Raw genomic sequence first — 20551 nt, 5'->3', positions numbered from 1 at the left:
CCTATGCAGAACTGTTCTGAACTTTCAAAGCAGTGGGTGTTTTTGGGGTAGATCTTCACATCTCCCTATATAAGCCCCCTTTGGGGTCCATGCCCTAGTTTGGAGTCCACAGCAGCAGGACAATAAAAGGAGTGAAGTGACAACTGAGGGCAGGAAGGGCGGATTGTGCAAATTCACAGATAATCACTTAAAGAAACACGGTTACAGGTAAGCAACCTGTTCTTCTTCATGGTCTCTTTGGCTTACACACATGGGAGTTTAGCAAGCTGTCTTACCTCAATGAATGAGGGAATGTCACACAATATAAGTGAAAAGGACAGATCTTCCCAAGATCTCTTCTCTGAGAGCTGTTATCAATCCTGTAGTGTGATATAAAGGTGGATCATTGAGACCACATCACCGCACAGCAAATATCTTGGAGGGGAATGCCTGAGAGGAAGGCATTGGACATGGAGATGGTGGGGGGAACTGCCCACCAGCATGTGAGCCAGATGAATGGCAGTCATCACCCACTTGAGGGGTGACTTGTTGACAGAAGCGAGATATGGCCCAAGCAAGATAACACACAAAGAGATTCTGGATCGACATGGAAGGCTAATGCCCTGCAAATGTCCAGGGAGTGAAGTGACCTCTCAAGTCCAGATGACAGTTCTTGCATGAAGGCAGGGAGGATAATGTCTTGGCTGAGGTGGAAGTCCAAGACCACCTTATTTAGGAAGTTAATAATTGGGGCAAAGGATGGCCTTGTCCTTATCGAACCTGATCAAAGAAGAGTCAGAACGGAGGGCACAGAGTTCACTGACCCACCCGGCTGAGGTTATTGACACAAAAAAGGCTGCTTTTCATGTGAGGGGCCTAGTAGCAATACTAAGGTCGGTTGAGCAAGAGATGAGGTTGAAGGGAAATCCACAGTCAACTGTCGATGGGCAAGTCGAACGGAGGACCTGAGAGGCCTTTGCCCAATAGTGATCTCTGGCAGAGTCATTGCTCAAGCCACGTGCTCAGTCCACGGAGTCAGGGCACGGAGAACTTGTTCCCAAAGGAGTGCTTTAAGCCTAGCAGTGCGGTTGCATGAAGCCCTGGCAATGGTGGCATAAGCCTCTGTTATGGGCTTCTCCCAAACAAAAGAGGCACTCGGAATGGCCATCTTTTTCAGGGGTCTTACCCCTGCACTCAACACATTGCTTGAAGGATGTGGATGCCATACGAACTCCAAGGATTTAGCCAAAAACACCAAAATCCAAGGGAAGAAAATACTCTGAAAGCTCTTACTGATGCTACTTCTATAGGTTTTTCCCAGAAGACAATGGATCACTAATTAAACAGACACAAATCCTCCTTGCATATCCTTCCACCCTGAAGCCTTGCCATTCAACAACACAACATATTAACATGCAAACCACTCCTCTCAACCTAGAGTCACACAGTACACCCCACTCACTTCCATACCAGCATTCTCTGAAGATGCCAGCCACAGATGCTGGCAAAATGTCAGGAATAAACTCTTCTAGAAGTACCTTGAAAATTCCGAGCAGGCGCATTATACCCCATGTGTATAGGTCACTAAGACCATGAAGAAGAAAGTAAATTTAAACAAAGATCATTCAACTGTGCTACCACATGCTAGATTTCAAAGTGTGCACAAACCATACGCTTTGGTTATTAAGAGAAGATATTGCAAAATAGAAAAAAGAAGCTATTTCTGACACACATAATTTCCATGTAGCATTCAATCAAAGGTCAAATTCTTTTCTTTTTAAGACTTAATTGAATTAGTTAACTGTTAATCTAATCCAGAACAACACTGTTGATCCAAATCATGCACAAAATACCCAGAGAGCACAGTTATCTCATTTTATGTGCAGGTAGATATCATACACACATATATCTGCTTCCCATCAATAAGGAAGCCTTCAGTAAGGGTGGCTCATTATCTGAGCAGGAGTACAATAATTCCTTTAAAGGCTTTAAATTCCTTACCCTTCCTTGTTGTGAGCACTCTACACAGCTGACTTGGATGTTTCCATGCTTAGCACCAGGAATAATTTGCACACATTCAAAGTCGTTTGCCAGGATAACAATATCACATCCAGAGCCATACGCCTAAAAAAAAAACCAACATTTCATGATAATTGTTTTTAGGAAAGAATTTTATTTTATTTCTTTGTGTTACATCCTGGCAGCATAGAACTCAATGCAGCTTACAATGCTTTAACAGGGAAAAGCTAAATACCTAATAATAAAAAGTTAAAACACAATTAAACAAGTTATGAAATTTTGGCATGAAATTTTTAAAAATGTAAAATCATTTAAAACATAACAATAACACTACATATACATACCCAGAGGTAGCAGCAATGCCAAAAATACCATGCCCACTAGAGTTGTAAAAGACTATGGTGTTTGTTTTTTAAATGAATCACAGAATAAAACAGAGCTAGCTTTGGATATGAGCTTCAGGAAAAGGCTAGCTGCAGCTTTGAATGTCACCCTCTGCCTTGCAACTGAAGGTTGCTCTGCCCACCTAAAAGCCACTTCTCTGTGTGTACAAGAAATCAGCCCTTTCCCTCTCTGTGTATTAGTAAACCTCTTCACTAAGCAAACTACAAACCTAAACACCTACTGTTAGAAAATTATTTTGAATGTTGTTAAAATTAAGAATAGAGTCATCAGTTTTCCCATGAAGGTATCACTCTTCCTCCTGTCAAACTAATACAGGAGATCAGTAAACCAACATGAAAAGTGCATCTAACAGTGCAACAAGACCACACATATGTTTGTAGAATCTCCCACAATCAATTCTGAGAACTAGCAGAGGAGAAATATTTTACAGAGTTTTCAGTCCTGTTATAAAACTACATGCACAGTTTTAGGGCACAGTTTGGTTCAAGCTCATTCTACTGCTCTTTCGTGTCTTCTCATTGATTCTTCACAGTGGTTATCATGTACTGTTCTTTTTCTCTTCTTCCCACTGAACCAATTCAATGCTTCCCCCTTCTTTTTCTCCTCATGCCCACCTTTAGCATCTCATGGCTCCTAGAGTAAAAGCTTCTGAACATCTGAGCCCAAGAAAGGAGGGAATGAGAAAGTAAGCAGAACTGAAACTCAGCCTCTTCTCAAAAGTACAGGTTTCCCCTCCACAGGCAACACTTTGCATTTGATTACTTGATCTGGGATTCTCCCATGTTGAAAAGTAAGCCAGTAATAAGCTGAATTCCATGAGATGATCCCTGGAAAATTGGGAACACTGAAAAATATGAAATAATGACCTTAGAAGATGGATCATCAGGGTCTGAGAGAACTTTGTGTGAAGGAATACAGATCAGAGCAACTGTTATCACTAGAGAGGGTCTTCTCTGCACTGGCATCCCAGTTATGGAATACCCTCCCCTTGGACGTCCAACTGGCGGCAATTTTGGTATCATTTGGGTTCCAAGTCAAAACTTAGCTTTTTATTAAAGACTTCAGACCTAATTGATTGTATCCAAGTTTCACATGTGCTATGGTTGGCACACCTTTAAACTGGTTTTAAATTGCCTGGTCTTAAAGTTATAAATGATTCTATCTATCTATATCTATATATGTATGCCTTTTAGATTATTATTACAGGTATTCATTGTTTTACATTTTTTTTAATTGTGAGCCACCCTGAGATCTTTGGATATAAGGCAGGATATAAATATTTTAATAAATGAATAGAAGCCTGGGGAAGTTTTTATTACTTTCTCTGGCTCACTCACTCATTCACTCACTCCACACAGACAAATCCTGACTGAGGCTGCTGTCCTGGCACTGCTAATAATAACATTAGAACAGATTTTTTCCCTTTGCTCCACAGTTCACCTGTGTGTCTATATGTGCTTTCAAGTTGCCTGTCGATTTATGGTGGCCTCATTAATTTGATAGTGTTTTCTTAGGCAAAGAATATTCAAGAGATAGCTTTGCCAGTTCCTTCCTCTGAAATATAGCCCACAGCACCTGGTATTTGTTGGCAGTCTTTCATCCAAGTACTAAGCAGGGCTGACTCTGCTTAGCTTCCAAGATCGGAACGGATCTGCTTTTAGGGTATTTAGGGAGCATGAAAACATGAGTTGTGGGTGTGTACTACCTACAGGAAATATGCAGTGATGTGAGCTGTCAGATGAAGAATGGGCTGGAAAATTTCAAAACAAACTGATATTCTGTAACTCAGTGGAACAGATGAAAATGTCAAATGTATCAAAATGTATCAAAATGTAATGACATAGAAGTAGAATTATTCTATGGAAGTTAATAAAATATGCTGGGATACCATCTCAATCATATTAAACTATAACAAGGACCCTTTTAGAACATGAAAACTTTTTTTTCTATTGCCATTACAGTATTATGTCCTTTCTCAAGTCATTATCTTTAACATTATAATTTGTTTTTCTCTTTAGAAATACAGATGACCACATATTTGAACATGTATCTTTGGTACCCAAGAGTAAAATAAGAGAGTGGGCAGGGGTTAATTTTAAAACACATTAACAAGGTGGGGCTAGTAGACCCTTGGAGAATCTTCCACCCCAGAGACAGAGACTACACATTTTACTCATCCATGCATAACTCCTAATCAAGAATTGATCACTTTTTCATCAAGTAAGACACTTTCCCCCAAATGAAAGACATGGCCATAAAGCCCATACTCTGCTCTGACTACTCCCCCCCCCCCCCCAGATTGTAGACTGGACCCTAGATAAAGGCATGCTGCCCTCCACAATATGGCAATTTAACCCCACTTACTGTTAAATGAACCTTTTAAAACAACCCTTCAGAAACTTCCGACACCTCTGAAGCCTTACTTTGGGATATACTAAAACCTGTTCTGAGGGACCTCTTTAATCAGGAGGGAGAAAAGTAGAAGAAAATAAGAGAAGCCAAAAGAACATCTCTGATGAGTAAACTTACTATGCTAACACACTCACATAAGCGGTCTCAGGATGGTAATACACTTAACACATTATTGATCATCTTCCTTATAGCAATAGCTAGATTGGAAACAGCGAAGAAATGGAAAGCAGGTGAACTTTTAATAAAAAATAGGTGGAGGAAGACCTGGGACATATGGCTGATTGAGAAACTTCACAGATAATACAAGAAAGTCAAAAGGATAAATTGGAAAAACATCATTTACTGAAATATGGTTTCTTTTCCTAGAGTACATCAACAATTTGCATCAGATATGACCTTCACCACAACATCAAACTTTCTAGAAAGACATTTGACATGAAGACCCAACTGTGCCATGACCTGATTAACATGAGAACCTCATTAACACTGTTTTTGAGACTTCCAGGATGTAATGGAGTCGCAGCAGGTTATCGCTGCGTACAGCTTGTGAACCTCAACTACATTAATGAGCCAGTTTAGAAGTTAAAAAACACTGCTAGCTGCTATAAACCTCTCTAGTTGCAACGCCTCCTTAAGACTTCTTAGTATGGAGACTGAGGGACCTGCTGTAGTCACCTGCAACACTTGTGGAATGTTTGTCTTCTTGCCTATTGGATGTGGAGAACTTCACCTGCACCAAGTGCAAGTTGGTAGCCCTGTTGGAAGAGAAGGTCCAGCAGCTGGAGGCCCAAGTATCTACACTTCATCTTAGGGAGAAAGAGGTTTTCATGGACAGAATGGACCGGACGGTCTTGGATGAGAAACACAGAGGAAGTTGCTGGGGAGGAGGTCACTGCACAGACACAGGAGGTAGATGGTTGGATGAATGTCACACACAGAAGTAGAGAAACCAGAGATCATTGTGGGAGCCTGTAGCTACAAAATCGATTTGCAGTTCTTTCACTTATCAGGGATGATGGGGAAGAGCAGCAGGGACAGACTTCAGGGATAGTGCAGGGCACCAAAGGGAACAGCCACTGCTAAGCCTTGGAGGAGGCGGGTGGTGGTGGACTCCTTGCTGAAGGGTACAGTGGTTTGTGGGCCTGACAAGTTATCTCAGGAGAAGTGTTGTCTCCCTAGGGCAAAAAACATGATATGACAGTCAGGATGACAAGACGTATTATTATTATTATTATTATTAAGCTTTATTTATAAAGCTCTGTAAATTTACACAATGCTGTACATACAATCAATTAAAATTGATAAAATAAACCTGTCTATGGCGTACATTCTACGAAAATAATTAAACATAATACACTTGTTCTTCCATATTCACTAGGGTTAGGGATGTCATGGCCTGCCATGAGGAGGACTTGGAGGATGAGGAGGACTCGGCTCCTCAGGTACAGGAGGAACCTGAGGCTGTGCCATGCCCCAGTTCTGCCCTGCCAGGTCCCAGCTCTGCTCTCCCAGCCCCAGTGGATTTGGCTCAGCCACAACCTAGCTCTGTGGGATCTTCTTCAGTGGATCCTGGGGCTCAAGAAGTGCCTGACTTGGGAGACATAGAGCAGCAGGGCATTGAAGTTCCTACCTTCAACCAGAGGAAATCAGAAAGGGTGTGCCTTTGGCATTCCAAGAGGCTTGGTGAGAAATGCTCATTAGCCACTCAGCAGCTGTGATAAGGAAGCTAGATATAAGACACCTGGCAGACACTGAGCTCTTTTGTCAGTCTCTTTGTCTCTCTCCTTAGTGAACGCTGCTAGATCTGACTCCTTGCTTCCTAGACCTTTGACTGCTTTTGAATCCTTGACCTCAGACCGGACTCACTGACCTCGGACTGGACTGGCAGTATTGCTCTCTGTAATCCTGAACTTTGGACAGGCTTGTGGCTTATTCTATTCGGACGTCGTTTGGTATCTTGTGGGGGAAGGAGGTTCCAGGAGTGAGGGGCAGCAAATGAAAAGGGACGGATCCAAGATGGAGCAATGAAAATCCTTGGGTGGGACAGCAGTCCTTGACTACCAGAATGGAGGGTACAAGTGGGAAGGTAAAGAGAAAGAAGCTCTGATAAATAAGTAAGGGCCAGCACATGTAGGGCTTTAAAAGTAATCAACAGAAGTTTTAAATGAATATGGAAAGGGAGGGGGAGTCAATGGAGGGAAGATAATAAAGGAGAAATGTGATCAAAGTGGTGAGCAGACATGATAATGCGTGCACAGCTGAATGCTAGACAGAAATTAAAGGACAAAGATTAAAAAGAGGAAGCCCCAGCATAAGGAGGTTACAACAATCCAGTCACGAGGCCACAAGGGCACAGACCAGAATTTTGGCAATAGAGGCCGAAAGAAACAGTTGGATTTTAGCAATATTATAAAGAATCTACATGCCTTGGCTATGATATGAATCTGGGGGATAAGGAAAGATCAAAAATGAAACCAAGACTGCAGGCTTCCTGCACAGGTCAAACACAGATATCATCAACAAGAATATTACAGGAATATTGCACAGTAGGCTTCAGTGGAAAAACAAGGTCGGTTTCGGACATATTAAGCTTCAAACGCCGGTGCTGCATCCACTGAGAAACAACTGTAAGACAAGATTAAACTTCTGTTCGAGACATAGAGAAAGATCAGGATGGAAAGATACAGCTGAGTATCGTCGGCGTACAGGTGATAAGAAAAGCCAAAAGAACAAATGAGCTTGCCTAAGGACAGTGTATAAAGAGAGAGCAATAGGCGACTCTAATAGAGCCCTGTGGAACTCCAACAGATAACACAACAGGAGATGAAGCCTGACCACCTGTGACCAATACAAAATATCTGTCTGATCTGGTCAAGCCTACTGACCATTACCTCTTCCTTTTGGTCCATGTGGGCACCAATGATACTGCAAGGCATAGCCTTCAGAATATCAGAAGGGATTATGAGGCTTTGGGTAGGAAGCTGAAAGAGCCGGATGCACAAGTTGTCATCTCATCTCTTCTCCCAGTTGAAGGGCACAGTCCAGGAAGGGAGAAGAAAATAGCAGACATAAACAACTGGATCTGCATATGGTGCCACCAAGAATAATTTGGATTCTTGGTTCATGGGCTGTGGTTGCAAGAGAGTAGACTTCTGACAAGAGATGGGTAACATCTCACACCAGTTGGCAGAAATATGTTTGCCAATAGTCTCAAAAATTTGATCCTGAGGCTTTTAAACTGAGTTCTGTGTGGGGGAGAGAGACAGTATTCTGGACTGCAAAAGAGCTGGAGAAAATAGTCAAACTGTCAAAGAGAGAACAATAGCAATGGCAAGTACATTTATATACCACTTATGAGTGCACTTAAGCACTCCCTAAGCGGTTTACAAAGTGTAAGCTAATTGCCCCCAACAATCTGGGTACTCATTTGAGCAACCTCGGAAGGATGCAAGCCTGAGTCGAGCTTGAGCCCTTTGCTGGTATTGAACTCGCAACCTTATGGTTTTGAGTGAGTGGCTGCAGTACAGGCATTTAACCACTGCACCACTAAGGCTCTATATAAGGCAAACAATGTAAGGACCCAACAATGGGAGGCAAAAAGAATTGTACAGACAGCAAGTAGGGGGGAACACATGGTCTTAGATGTCTCTACACTAATACCCAGAGCAGGGGAAATAGGCAAGATGAACTTACATTCCTAATTCCTAACACGACAACGGAAATATAATATAATAGGCATCACTGAAGCCTAGTTGGATGAATCTCATCATTGTAGTAATAAAGGGGTATAAACTTTTAAAGAGAAATAGGCCAAACAGGAAAAGAGGAGGTACAGCATTATACATCAGGGATATTTACACCATTGAAGAGATCCAGGACATCAATCCTGGAAACCAGGTGGAGAGCATCTGGGTAAAAATTAAAGGGGAGGGAAACAACAGGGATGTTATTATGGGAGTCTACTACAGACCTCCAAGTCAGATGGAAGAATTGGATGATGCCTTTCTAGAACAGAAGACCACACATTCAGAAAGGAGAGATGTAGTAGTGATGGATGACTTCAACTAACCTGATATTTGCTGGAATCAAACTCTTCCAAAGGTCTAGCAAATTCCTCACTTGCCTCAAAGACAATTTCATTGTTCAAAAGGTGGAAGAGGCAACAAGAGGACCAACTATTTTAGATATGATCCTAACTAACAGGGATGATCTGGTTAATGGGGTGAAAGTGGTGGGATCCATAGGTGGGAGTGATCATGTTCTCTTGGAGTTTGTTATACAGTGGAAAGGAGAAGCCAGGCATATTCAGACACGCATTCTGGACTTTAGGAGAGCTGATTTCACTAAACATAGCGAAATATTGGTGGTGAGCCTGTGCTCAGGAATAGTAAAAGAGAAGGGAGTTCAGGATGGATGGTAGTTTCTTAAAAGGGAGATACTGAAGGCACAATTTAAAATAATCCCAATGAGGAAGAAAAATGGGAGATGTCTCAAGAAATCAGGATGGACGACTAATGAACTTTCAACTGAGCAAAGTTTTAAACAGAACATGTATAAGAAATGGAAAACAGTGAGCACCTTGACTTATCCATGGGTCATATCAAAACCCATAATTTTGACCCCAAAATCTGCCCTCTACTTATACATGAGGTCAACTTATAGTCGAGTATATACGGTATTTTGGAGTAGCTGGAGAGGGGAAGAAAAGAAGGGCATTTGGGAGAATTCCCAAAACACGGAAATACTAAGCTAAGCTGTCTCTTGAAGCAGTTATGATAGTAGTGTGCAAGCTCTGCAGATTAAATAGCTTGACAGAAGCACGAAGCAAGCATAAGTACCACCCACACAAAAAGTCTGCTTGGCTTTTAATCACATTGCTTGCTACCTGCAAGAGAAAGCTAGATGGAGTTTGCAAGCTGCCAGAGGAGTCAGAATGACTTGCAGAATCCTCAAATGTGAGATAAATTTCATTTTACAAAAGCTTGCATTAAAAGCCAACCCTCTCAGCTCTATTCCACTCAATGATGAAGATCTAGTTGCATTAAGTAGTCAGCATCAAATAAGTGCAAGCAGTGAGAGAATCTTTCAATAAATATAGAAGTCCAGAAGTTTTGCATCTGAAGTAGCATATGAACATGTATTTTTCCATTTGCCAGAAACAGGTTGGAACTCCCTTCTGGTAAATCCACAAGTGACAAATTGGTCTATGTTCCAGAGGTGTATGCACATGGACAGCTATCTCCTTGCAAGCCATAGCCACAGTCCCACCAGCTGTCAAGAATGCAATATGCATAGCCTCCAGGTCAGTATTACAATGGACTACTGCCACTGTCTTCATATGACTGTCTTCTGTGTGGCAGACTGACTTAAAAAATCTACTACTGTCACTGTCTCCCACATCCACCTTGATTGTAAAAAGGTAGCAGTGGCACGTCTCTCATTTGGAAAATGAGTTGGGGGGAAATTAAGAACAAGTTATATTTCATGACCACATTTGCAATCAATATTCTGGAGAATAGTTGAGGTTCCTGGCCTGTTGCTTTCTTTTTTTTACAAACCAGCATCACAAGCCAGAGTTTTCAAAGCAACAAGCTAGGACTCCCTGGTTCCAATTTTGTTTGTTTAGTATTCATGCTACTGGAGAAGACCATTGAACGCACAAATGGGTTGTGCATGGTTCATTCACAATAGGAACTCTCCAAAACATGACTGACTGATTTAAATAATTATGTGTTTCGTAGTTTTAAGTTATTTCTGACTCATGGTGACCCGAAGGCAACCCTATCACAAGGTTTTCTTGACAAGATTTGTTCATGGGCAGTTGCTACTGCCCTCCTCTTATTCCAAGAGGGTGACTTACTCAAGGTCACCCATTGGGTTTCCGTGTCCAAGTTGGGTTTGAGCCCTAGTCTCTAGAATCCAGGAAACTATCACCCCACAATGGCTCTAATAATTATATCCCGTCCTATATCACAGAATCACAGTGAGATCTCAGGACAGTGTTCAAGTAAAATCAAATAAATCAGATTAAATTCAAAGCAATGCAAATAAATGTAAACACACTGAAACATTTTGATATGTTTACTTGTTTAATAACATTCATAAGAGTTAAAACAGTTTTAAAATATGTGTACAGCCGCTCCTGTGTTTTTGTCGACTTGGAGTCCATGTCCCTGAAAATACGTGAGAGGCAAATGGAGGGTGGCATAATTGGGCGTGCGCCAGAGTGCACCATCATTGGAGTCAATAGGGACTCCAATATCAGTGATTTTGTTTTTGTGGGGAGGAGGGAGCCAGAATACATCCCCCACGAAAACAGAGGGGCAACTGTACAAATATTTAGGAGAATATCAGTTAGGCCCCAAAAACTTTAAAAGACAGACATGTTTTTAGTTGATGCAGTTCAGTTCAGCTCATCTTTATTACACTCATAGACCAGCACAGGTAAAAAGGAGATACAGAATAAAAGAAGCTAAAAGCAAGGTAAAAACACAGGTTAAAAACAGTATTCAAAATATCCTTTTAAAATCCAGTGTGGCAGGGCAAGAATGGTATTAGCCTACTGTAGAGGTCACTGCCTGACAGATTTTAATCGCAACTGCACAGAATCTGGCAACATTATATGTTTTCTTGTTCCAGCCAGTCCTCAAGTTTCCATTGTAAGCATCTTGCATATAGCTTGCCGATTGTATTGAGGAGGCTAATTGGTCTGTAGTTGCCAAGATCATTGTTCTTTCCTTTTTAAAATATGGGGATGATGATAGCAAGCCCCCAGCCCTCAGGTGCTCAACCACAGTTGTCAATGCAAGTGAAAAGAGGTGTCAGAATAGGGGCCCAGAACTCCAAATTATTTAATGGCCTCTGAAGAAGGTATTAAATCTTCCCCTGGAGCCTTCCCCATTCACAGCTGAGCTACAAGTTTTTTGATCTCTGACTCAGTTACCGGTGCCCACTTTGGGAGATTCTCTATATTTCAGCTTGCAGATCCACTTTCAACATGAGTGTCCTTAAAAAGTGCTTGGAAGTGTTCCTCCCAGATCCCTGGGGGGATGTTACAATCCAATGTAGCTGCTGCATTTCTTTGGGAACTTGATGTAATATGGCAAAAATAAAGCTGAGTTGTTGGCTTTGACTGCCTGAATAAGTTGTGCCCAATTTTTTTTCATGGGCTTCTGGGAACTGTAGTTTCTTGTGGCACCAGAGCTCTCTGACAGAAAAGGCTAAATGTGTCACAAAACTACAGCCCATTCCCCATGGGAAAAAAGTATGTGCTCGGCACGTACTAGGGTTAGAAAAGGGCGTCCCTTCTAGACGTCCTAACCCTAGTACGTGCCGAGCATGTACAAAATGGCGGCGCCCTATACACATGGGGAGTCATAAGCACGCCGCAAAAAGAAGCCGCTTTTTGCGGCTTCTTTTTCCGCCACTGGGAAGCCTCGCCGTTTGGAGGCTGAGGCTTCCCCGCGGTGGAAACAGAGGTGCTGGCAGACCGCCCTTTTTGGGCGGTCTGTAAAGTGTCTACAGTTCCTAAAATTCCCTAGTATTGAGCCAGGGTAGTTAAAGTGGTGTCAAACTGAATTGTTTCTGCAGTGTGTTTTGGCCCTCTGTCTATATATTCCTTAAACTCTCCTGAGACTAAAAAAGGGCCATGCTCAGAACTTTAAAAAGTACTCTGAAAGAATCCTATCAGACTAATTACAAATTGAATTGACCTAAAGAAATATTTTTGAACAATTTAGGTATGATGTCCCGCTTGTTTTTTTTAATTCTATCCAACAGAACATTGTATTACTAAAATTACATATAACAACGTAACTTACCACTAGCCCATCATCCAACAAGATAACAAACCTCCAGTGCAATTCACAATACCACCTCTCAATTAATCTTCTTTCTTTGCCATTAACCCAATTTTCTCAGATAATCTTCAGCGCTGCAGTTGTTCAAATGCAAGACCTCTCCCCCCCCAATAATGTAGATAAGTTGTTATCCCATACAGTGTTATTGGCAAGTATATGGCAACAAAGTTTTCCTCTTAAAAAAGATAAATAAATGCCTTATTTATTCAAAAAGATAACAATTTCATGACAAAAATACATGGACCTGGTTCACACATAATGTTAAACCAGGCTTCTGCGCAGGTTTTGTTTATCATGATGTACAAAACTAGGAACACTGGCTTGTCCTTTTCACAGCATTTCAGCATCATAAAGAAAAATCATAGTTTATTGCTTTGGCTTGTCGAGGATGAGACAAAAGAGAGTTCTTGATGTACATGCTATGATGAACTAGCCACAAACAGAAGGCTCACAGTGTGTGTACCTGCTTCTGATTCAAAGAGAGGCCAAGTAGCAATGATCTACACTACAGTGTAAAGCGTCTGAATGTGCTCTTGGGAATGGTGTGTAGTGTCTTGTGTGTGCATGCATGCAAAATATTTACAGAAGCCAAATGGATTATGAACAGAAGGCATTCATCATGTAACAGCATGCAAAATGGTCTTACTAATTTTCAGACAAAGATGCCTGTTTCTCTGGTTGCCACTGACTTAGCTATTTTGACATCCCAGTAGGATCTGGTAATCCATGAGCCAAGAGGCTGAGTGCTACATAACTCGGGATAATAGAATTTGAAAGTCCATCACCAGTTTCCAATAAAATTAACTGGTGTCGGCACTTCCTGAACACTTTAGGTTTTGAATGACACCTCGTTGGCAATGCCTGAATCTGTGGTGTTTGAACCTTTTGATGAAATGCTACAGAAAACACCTGTTGCTTATGTAGGTGATGAACTACAGTTGGCAAGAGATTGAATAAGATGTTCTCAGAGTACAACAGTTCCTGTATTCTGTGTATAATAATGTAGTCCTAAGCTATTTGTCTACAATATTCAGTAGAACACTGAAATACAGTTAGCACAAATCAAGTAGTTAAAAGCCAGACTAATGAGCTCTAATTTAGAAATGACCACCAGTTTTACACATGCTATTGTTTGTTTTGCACTATTTTCAACCACACAGGAAAATATCATAGTTCAGTGATAGAACACATGCTTTCCACACTAAACCTTTCAGGTTTATTATAAGACATTATTATAAGCATTAATAGCATTGTTATAAGACAAAGAAAGATTTCTAAGTGAGGTCCTAGAGGACTACTAACTATTTTTTCACTTTAACCCCACCCCTCCAATCATTGGTTACTGTCCTTGCAGCCCAGGAGGTAAAGCCCAAAACATCTGGGGGACGAAACAGCTAGATGAACCAATGGCCTGGCATGACATTAAGTCAACTTCCAATGTTTCATAAGCCCTTTATTTTCATCATATTCGGATCATTACATTAAAATTTGACCAGTCTCACTTCTGCCCATATTATAGAGTACTGTATAAGAATGGTGTCTGTTAAGGACTTTGTCATAGCGCATGACTAGATGTTAAAACCTGTTCTGCAAAATTGATGGTACAAAATTTGCACAATCACAATTGTCAAGCAACTGGTGAATGACAGGACTGGGAACTCCAGCCCACCTTGGATCATTTGCAACGTTCACCCAGAAATTAACAGCCCCAAATTACCAAACATCATCTTGTCCACACTGTTTAACTGGGGAAAAGAATGTGCACTGTTAGGTGCCTCTGAGAGCAGCTATATAGTATTATGCTTCTAGCTCTGCCCCGCTCCAGTGACCCACAGAAGTAGCTCACAGTTCAAAAAGTTTAAGAACTCACCCAACCAAAATGGCCACAGAGAACCAGCCTTTCCTCTTGCAAGGAAGAGGAAGTAGATAAAATAGGTACCATTTCAGTGGGAAGGTAACAGTGTTCAGTGCAGTCATGCTGGCCACATTTCCACTGGATACGTCTTTGAACAATGCTGGCTCTTTAGCTTAGTAATGGAGATGAGCACTGCCCACTACAGCCACGTACGACTAGACAATCTTTACCTTACACTAGACACCCAGCAAGTACTATCCAGACTTAATAGGCAGCAAATACATAAAGCAGTCTACACGAATGAACACATTTTTGTTTAAAAATGTCCATCCTGGAGGGAAAGAATTTGGGGAAAATATTAAACTATTTCAGTAGTGATGAAGCCATAGGAATTATTTTCAACAGCATGGAAGCAGAGCTGCATCTCATGTTAGGAAAAGGATAGAATATTGTTCTGCTACTTTAATTTGTGATTACTGTATAATGAAAACAGATAATCCTTCAATCATGCGGATTTATTCTAATAAGTCAAATCATCAGTGTATTTATCCTTTCTGTAAGTACTTGACATTAAACAACAATAAAATCCAGAGTGCAAGTGAAAATGGGCAATTAAAAAGATCATATTGTTGCTGAAGGAAACATCACAGCAATGAAAGATCGTCCTAAGGTATACTGCCATTTACGTCTTGGGCTGAGGTAGATTATTGGAGCATTAAAATGCTTGCTATTTCTTTAATCATGATTTTAAGGCAGACACTTTCTTATCCACAGTGTTCATACATGAAGCACATTAGAGCCAATAATGTTCTATGAAACAGAATCTGTTTAATGCTTCTCTCAACTCCTGGTTTTCAGGCCAGCTTTGGTACTCCTAGCAAAGTAGAATATTTAAAAAAATCTAGTAGATCCACAAAACAGTGCATATGATCACAATTTGGAGAAAGTAATCCAGCAAAAATTGTCATATAATATAGATAGCAAATTATTGAATGAACTTGGATCTCTGTGTTGAAAGAAATACTATGTTTTTTACAAATGTCATAAGTAGCAATGGTCATGAAATCAATCCCTTAGACATCAGTAAAGCGGCATAGTAGCAGAAAAGAGAAATACTCCACAACCCATTCTTTTGTATTATACTGTTTAAACTAATAATTAAAAATGTAGTTAGCCATAAGATAACTTCTGCATATAAAGGTTTGTCAGCATGTCCCAAAGTTATTTTAGGCATAATTCAGTATAATATAGCAAAAATTATCAGAGGTTTGTATAACTGTCAGATAGGTTAGCACATCCTGCATACTTTCCCAAACTATAAAAACCATTATTTTATAGGTATAGCTATGAATAAGATAATAAACAGCCAAGGGGCAAGCTTTCTGCAAGCTGTTGCATCTTCCCCCCCCCCCCTTTCATTTTATATTTAGCAAAGAAATATTTATATTCCATTCAATGGCACTCAATGACAAAGCTCATCAATGACTAGAAATAGAAGACGGCTGCAACCAAAACTCTCTTTTCATTAGAACACAGACCAATTGACATTATATCTCATTGGGAAGAATATCAAAATATCTGTATATCAAGAAAGCCTTAATGTCACCTCAAGAAATTAGAAACACATATTTCTCAAAGTTCTGTGGGAAGCAGAAATATTTCTGGGTAAGAAAAGCATCCCAAACCTTTACTTCGTGCCTAAATTCATTACGGTACTACAAGAACAAAAAGTACACCTTACTATACAGAGGAAACACAATAGCACTGCATCCACACTGCAGAAACAACCCGGTTTGACCACCATTTTAACTGCTATGGAATTCTGGGAATTACAATTTGCTGAGGCGCTGATGCCTCAAGAAACTATACTTTCCAGAATCCCCTAGTACTGAACCATGGCAGTTAAAATGGGTCCAAACTGGATTTTTTTCTGCAGTGTGGATGCAGTTTAGGAGGAAAGGCCAGAGTTGAGCTGACATCTCATCTCAGGAACTATCCAACCCAACCTAACCTAACTACTTTTGCCTCCCTATTTCAACACGCCTTTACTAACACACCTTAAAGCCAGAATCCCTACATCCCCATCTATAAATAATCACCTAACAAGGAAAGCCCAGCATGCTCTCTGTCTTCATGAATAATTGCCTTTTCCCTACCTAAAGATAGGTTTTCTTCACCACTGGGAGAGTCTAAGAAGAAGAAATGGTAATCGGCAACACCAGGCCAAACCCAATCTCCCACCCAGGTAGGATTACCAACCTTTCAGCCATGCATTTGACCATCACTTTTAGCTCCATGTATCAAAAAGCTTTGCTAGCTGATTTCTGTAAGATCTGACTTAAAGGCACAAAAAGAGCCCAGGCTGTGTGTGTCTGTATGTGTGCATATGTGGCCAACTGGCAGCCCTAGTGCCAACCTCCCCACAACTACATACGCCTACGCTTTCTTAAGATGCCCTGCAGGATCACTTCTGGGACACCCTGAGGCAAAAATCCCTTCTCCACTGGCTTGCTGTTGTTGTTGTGCACCTTGAAGTCATTTCTGATTTAAGACGACCCTATCATAGGCTTATCTTGACAAGATTTGTTCAGAGGTTTGTTATTGCAATCCCCCGAGGCTGAGAGCATGTGACTTGCCCAAATTAACCACATAAATAGGAATCTTTAACGCTGAACCAGTTCCTCAGCTACTGAATGAGACAGAAAAAAGGCAAGCACAGATGGGATTTTATACAGAAAGACACAAAGCATAAATAGACACATTCCCAAAATACCTTAAATTTGGGATCTAATATGTAGCCTGACACCAACATAGGTAGCATTCTATATGTAACTATATGTCTGCATATACATATCCCCAATCACACACACCAAAAGCAGCAAGATGACATGCCTAAATAGCACTGTCTACTCTTATTGTCCCCCAGAAACCATTTCTAGTCGTTACTGCTGAAGCAACCAAATTAACTGCATTTATAAATATAGAGCCATGAAAGCCAGTGTGGTGTAGTGGTTTGAGCGCTGGACCTAGACTCTGGAGATCAGGGTTCGATTCCCAGTTCGGCCATGACCTTGGGCAAGTCACACTCTCTCAGCCTCAGAGGAAGGCAATGGCAAACCCTCTCTGAAGAAACTTTCCAAGAAAACTTCATGAACAAGCCTTAGGGTTTGTTGTTTTTGTGTGCCTTCAAGTCAGTCTTGACATATGTCGACCCCTTAGGTGACCTCTATCATGGGGGATTCTTGGCAGGTTTCTTCAGAGGGGGCTCTGCTATTGCCTTCCCTTGAGGCTGGGAGAGTGTGACTTGCCCATGGTCACCCAATAGGTTTCATGGCTGAGCTGGAAATCGAACCCTGTTATCCAGAGTCACAGAATCACAGAATCATAGAGTTGGAAGAGACCACAAGGGCTATCCAGTCCAACCCCATTCTGCCATGCAGGAAATCTCAATCAAAGCATCCCCAACAGATGGCTATCCAGCCTCTGTTTAAAGACCTCCAAGGAAGGAGACTCCTCCACTCTTCAAAGAAGTGTGTTCCACTGTCAAACAGCCCTTACTATCAGGAAGTTCCTCCTAATGTTGAGCTGGAATCTCTTTTCCTGGAGCTTGCATCCATAGCTCCAGGTCCTAGTCTCCGGAGCAGCAGAAAACAAGCTTGCTCCATCCTCAAAGTAACATCCCTTCAAATATTTAAACAGGGCTATCATATCACCTCTTAACCTTCTCTTCTCCAGGCTAAACGTCCCCAGCTTCCTAAGTCGTTCCTCATAGGGCTTTATGGTTTCCAGACCCTTCACCATTTTGGTCACTGTCCTCTGGACACGCTCTAGTTTCTCAATATCCTTTTTCAATTGTGGTGCCCAGAATTGGACACAATATTCCAGGTGGGGCCTGACCAAAGCAGAATACAGTATAGCCCAACATGCAAACCACTACGCCACTCTGGCACACCTTAGGGTTGCCGTTAAGTAACAAATGACTCGGTGAGACACAACAACAGCATGCAGAGCCAGTGTGACGTAGCGGCTCGAGTGTTGGCCAAACCCTGGCTCGGCCATAGAAACCCACTGGGTGACCTTGGCTGAGTCACACTCTCTCAGCCTCCATGGGAAATCCATGGCAAAAAAGCCCCTCCGACACAAACCTTGCCAAGAAAACCAGCCAACTAACACCTTTGCCTTCAGGTGGCGGCCTCCACCAGTTTGGAAACGACCTGAAGACACCCAATAACGATGACAATAATTGTTTTATTGCGTTTTTAATTGTACTGTTTTAATGCTGTGATGCTGCTCTGAGTCCCAGTCCTGGGAAAAGAGTGGGATATACATAAATTTAATAATAATAATAATAATAATAATAATAAAAATACATACCTGTGCGTATAAAACGTATGTCACAAACCACCATGGATGAGCTTTTCTGTGCAGGTTATATAACAATAATAATCACAACAACAATAATAATACATATAAAACGTGACAGCATTGCTTTCGTACACATATGGCTTCCAAACATTTTTAACTGCCCTACCCCAGCCTCTTAAATAAATAGACAGATAGATACATAGATAGATGGATAAATAAATAGATAAATAAATAGATAAATTAATAGATACATTGATAGATAGATAAATAGATAGATAGATGGATAAATAAATAGATAAATAAATAAATAAAGATAGATAAATAAATAGACAGATAGACAGATAGATGGATAAATAAATAGATAAATAAATAGATAAATAAATAGATAGATAAATAGATACATAGATAGATAAATAAATAGATAGATAAATAGATAGATGGATAAATAGATAGATAAATACATAGATAGATAAATAGATAAATAAATAAATAGATAAATAGATACATAGATAGATAAATAGATAGGTAGATAAATAAACAGATAGACAGACAAACAGCCAGACAGATAAATAGATATCCCACCCCCTTTAAAACCTTGGTCTCCAAACCCACTGGAGAAATAACCCGGCTTGGCACCGCTTTAACTAATTTTCTTGTCGAAGGCTATGGAATTCTGGGAACTCTGGGCCCCACAACCAACTCCAACTCCCAGAATCCCATAGCCTTGAGCCAGGGAGGCAGTTAAAGCGGCGCCAAAGCGGGTTATCCCTCCAGTGTGGCTGCAGCACCCCGACCACTGCTGCTGCTCACCGTGAAGGGGGTCTCCTCGACGCTGCCCACCGAGTAGCAGTTGTCGCCCGGGTTGACGGCGCCCGTGAGCACCTGGTGCAGATGCATGGCGGCCTCCCTCCTTCCTTGCTTCCCTGCCTCCCGCCCAGAAGGCAGGCCTGGGCCCCGCTTCTCCGCCGAGAGACGAGACCCGGGTGGCTTCCCTCGAAGAACTGGAAGAAGCCTCTCCTGAAGGGCTCCAGCCGCCGCCACTGCAGCCGCAATTGGAAGAAGGCCGAGGGAAAGCAGGTGTGCGCATGCGCGGAGTGAGGAGGGAGGGAGGGAAGGTGAAGGAGAGAAGAGGTGCTCCGCGCATGCGCGCGCCTCAAGCGCTGCTTCCGGTTGTGAAGGAGGAGAAGACCTTCGTGAGCGCGGAAGGGGGCGGGGCCAAGAAGGAAAAGGATGGAAGCTCCGGAAGTGACGCATTCAGATTATCCAGACTGGACCAAAAGGGGGATTTGTGTTGTGATAGCCTTAGTTTAGACTAGGATTAGAAGAATCCTGGTAGAGAAGGATAGAGTGGCCTAAGGGTTTATCCCAGGGAAAGCTTAAACTGCATAGAACCTGGGGCTATTCTGTCTAGTATTAGCCACAAATCCGCCATTGGTTTTCAGATGACGCTGCACACAATCCGCTCAGAATGGGAACAGAAAGCGACATGGAGAATAGCCATTTTCAGACAGATGCTGTCTTTTCGTTTCCATTTCATTCACGGATTCACAGTCTTTGCACAATTGTCGTCTTGCGGGATTCCCAGGGTTCCTTTGTTGTGCCGAGAGAGAGGCAACACAGACGCACACAAAGAAACGGCTTCCTTGGTTCCCTCCTT

General features: G+C 41.6%; 1 protein-coding gene across 6 annotated transcripts in view; it reads right to left on the bottom strand.

Moving 5' to 3' along the window:
• The window catches only part of LOC149307288 (dmX-like protein 2), a 96951-nt gene extending 77001 nt beyond the window's left edge, over positions 1 to 19950 (bottom strand). For all 6 annotated transcript variants that reach the window (XM_089538814.1, XM_089538818.1, XM_089538817.1 and 3 more), the window contains exons 1-2: positions 19705 to 19950; positions 1981 to 2103 (exon numbers count right to left, since the gene is read on the bottom strand). In XM_089538814.1, coding sequence (XP_089394940.1) covers positions 1981 to 2103; positions 19705 to 19791 — 210 coding nt within the window. In that variant the 5' untranslated portion in view covers positions 19792 to 19950. The remainder of the gene's footprint in view (positions 1 to 1980; positions 2104 to 19704) is intronic.
• Between the last annotated feature and the right edge of the window lie 601 nt (positions 19951 to 20551).

The sequence above is a fragment of the Sceloporus occidentalis genome, unplaced genomic scaffold (assembly GCF_023333645.1).
Source record: "Sceloporus occidentalis isolate IW3139 unplaced genomic scaffold, rSceOcc1.0.p SCAF_9, whole genome shotgun sequence".
Taxonomy (NCBI): Eukaryota; Metazoa; Chordata; class Lepidosauria; order Squamata; family Phrynosomatidae; genus Sceloporus; species Sceloporus occidentalis.
The sequence above is the reverse complement of the archived record's forward strand: the minus strand, read 5'-3'. Positions and strand labels throughout refer to the sequence as shown.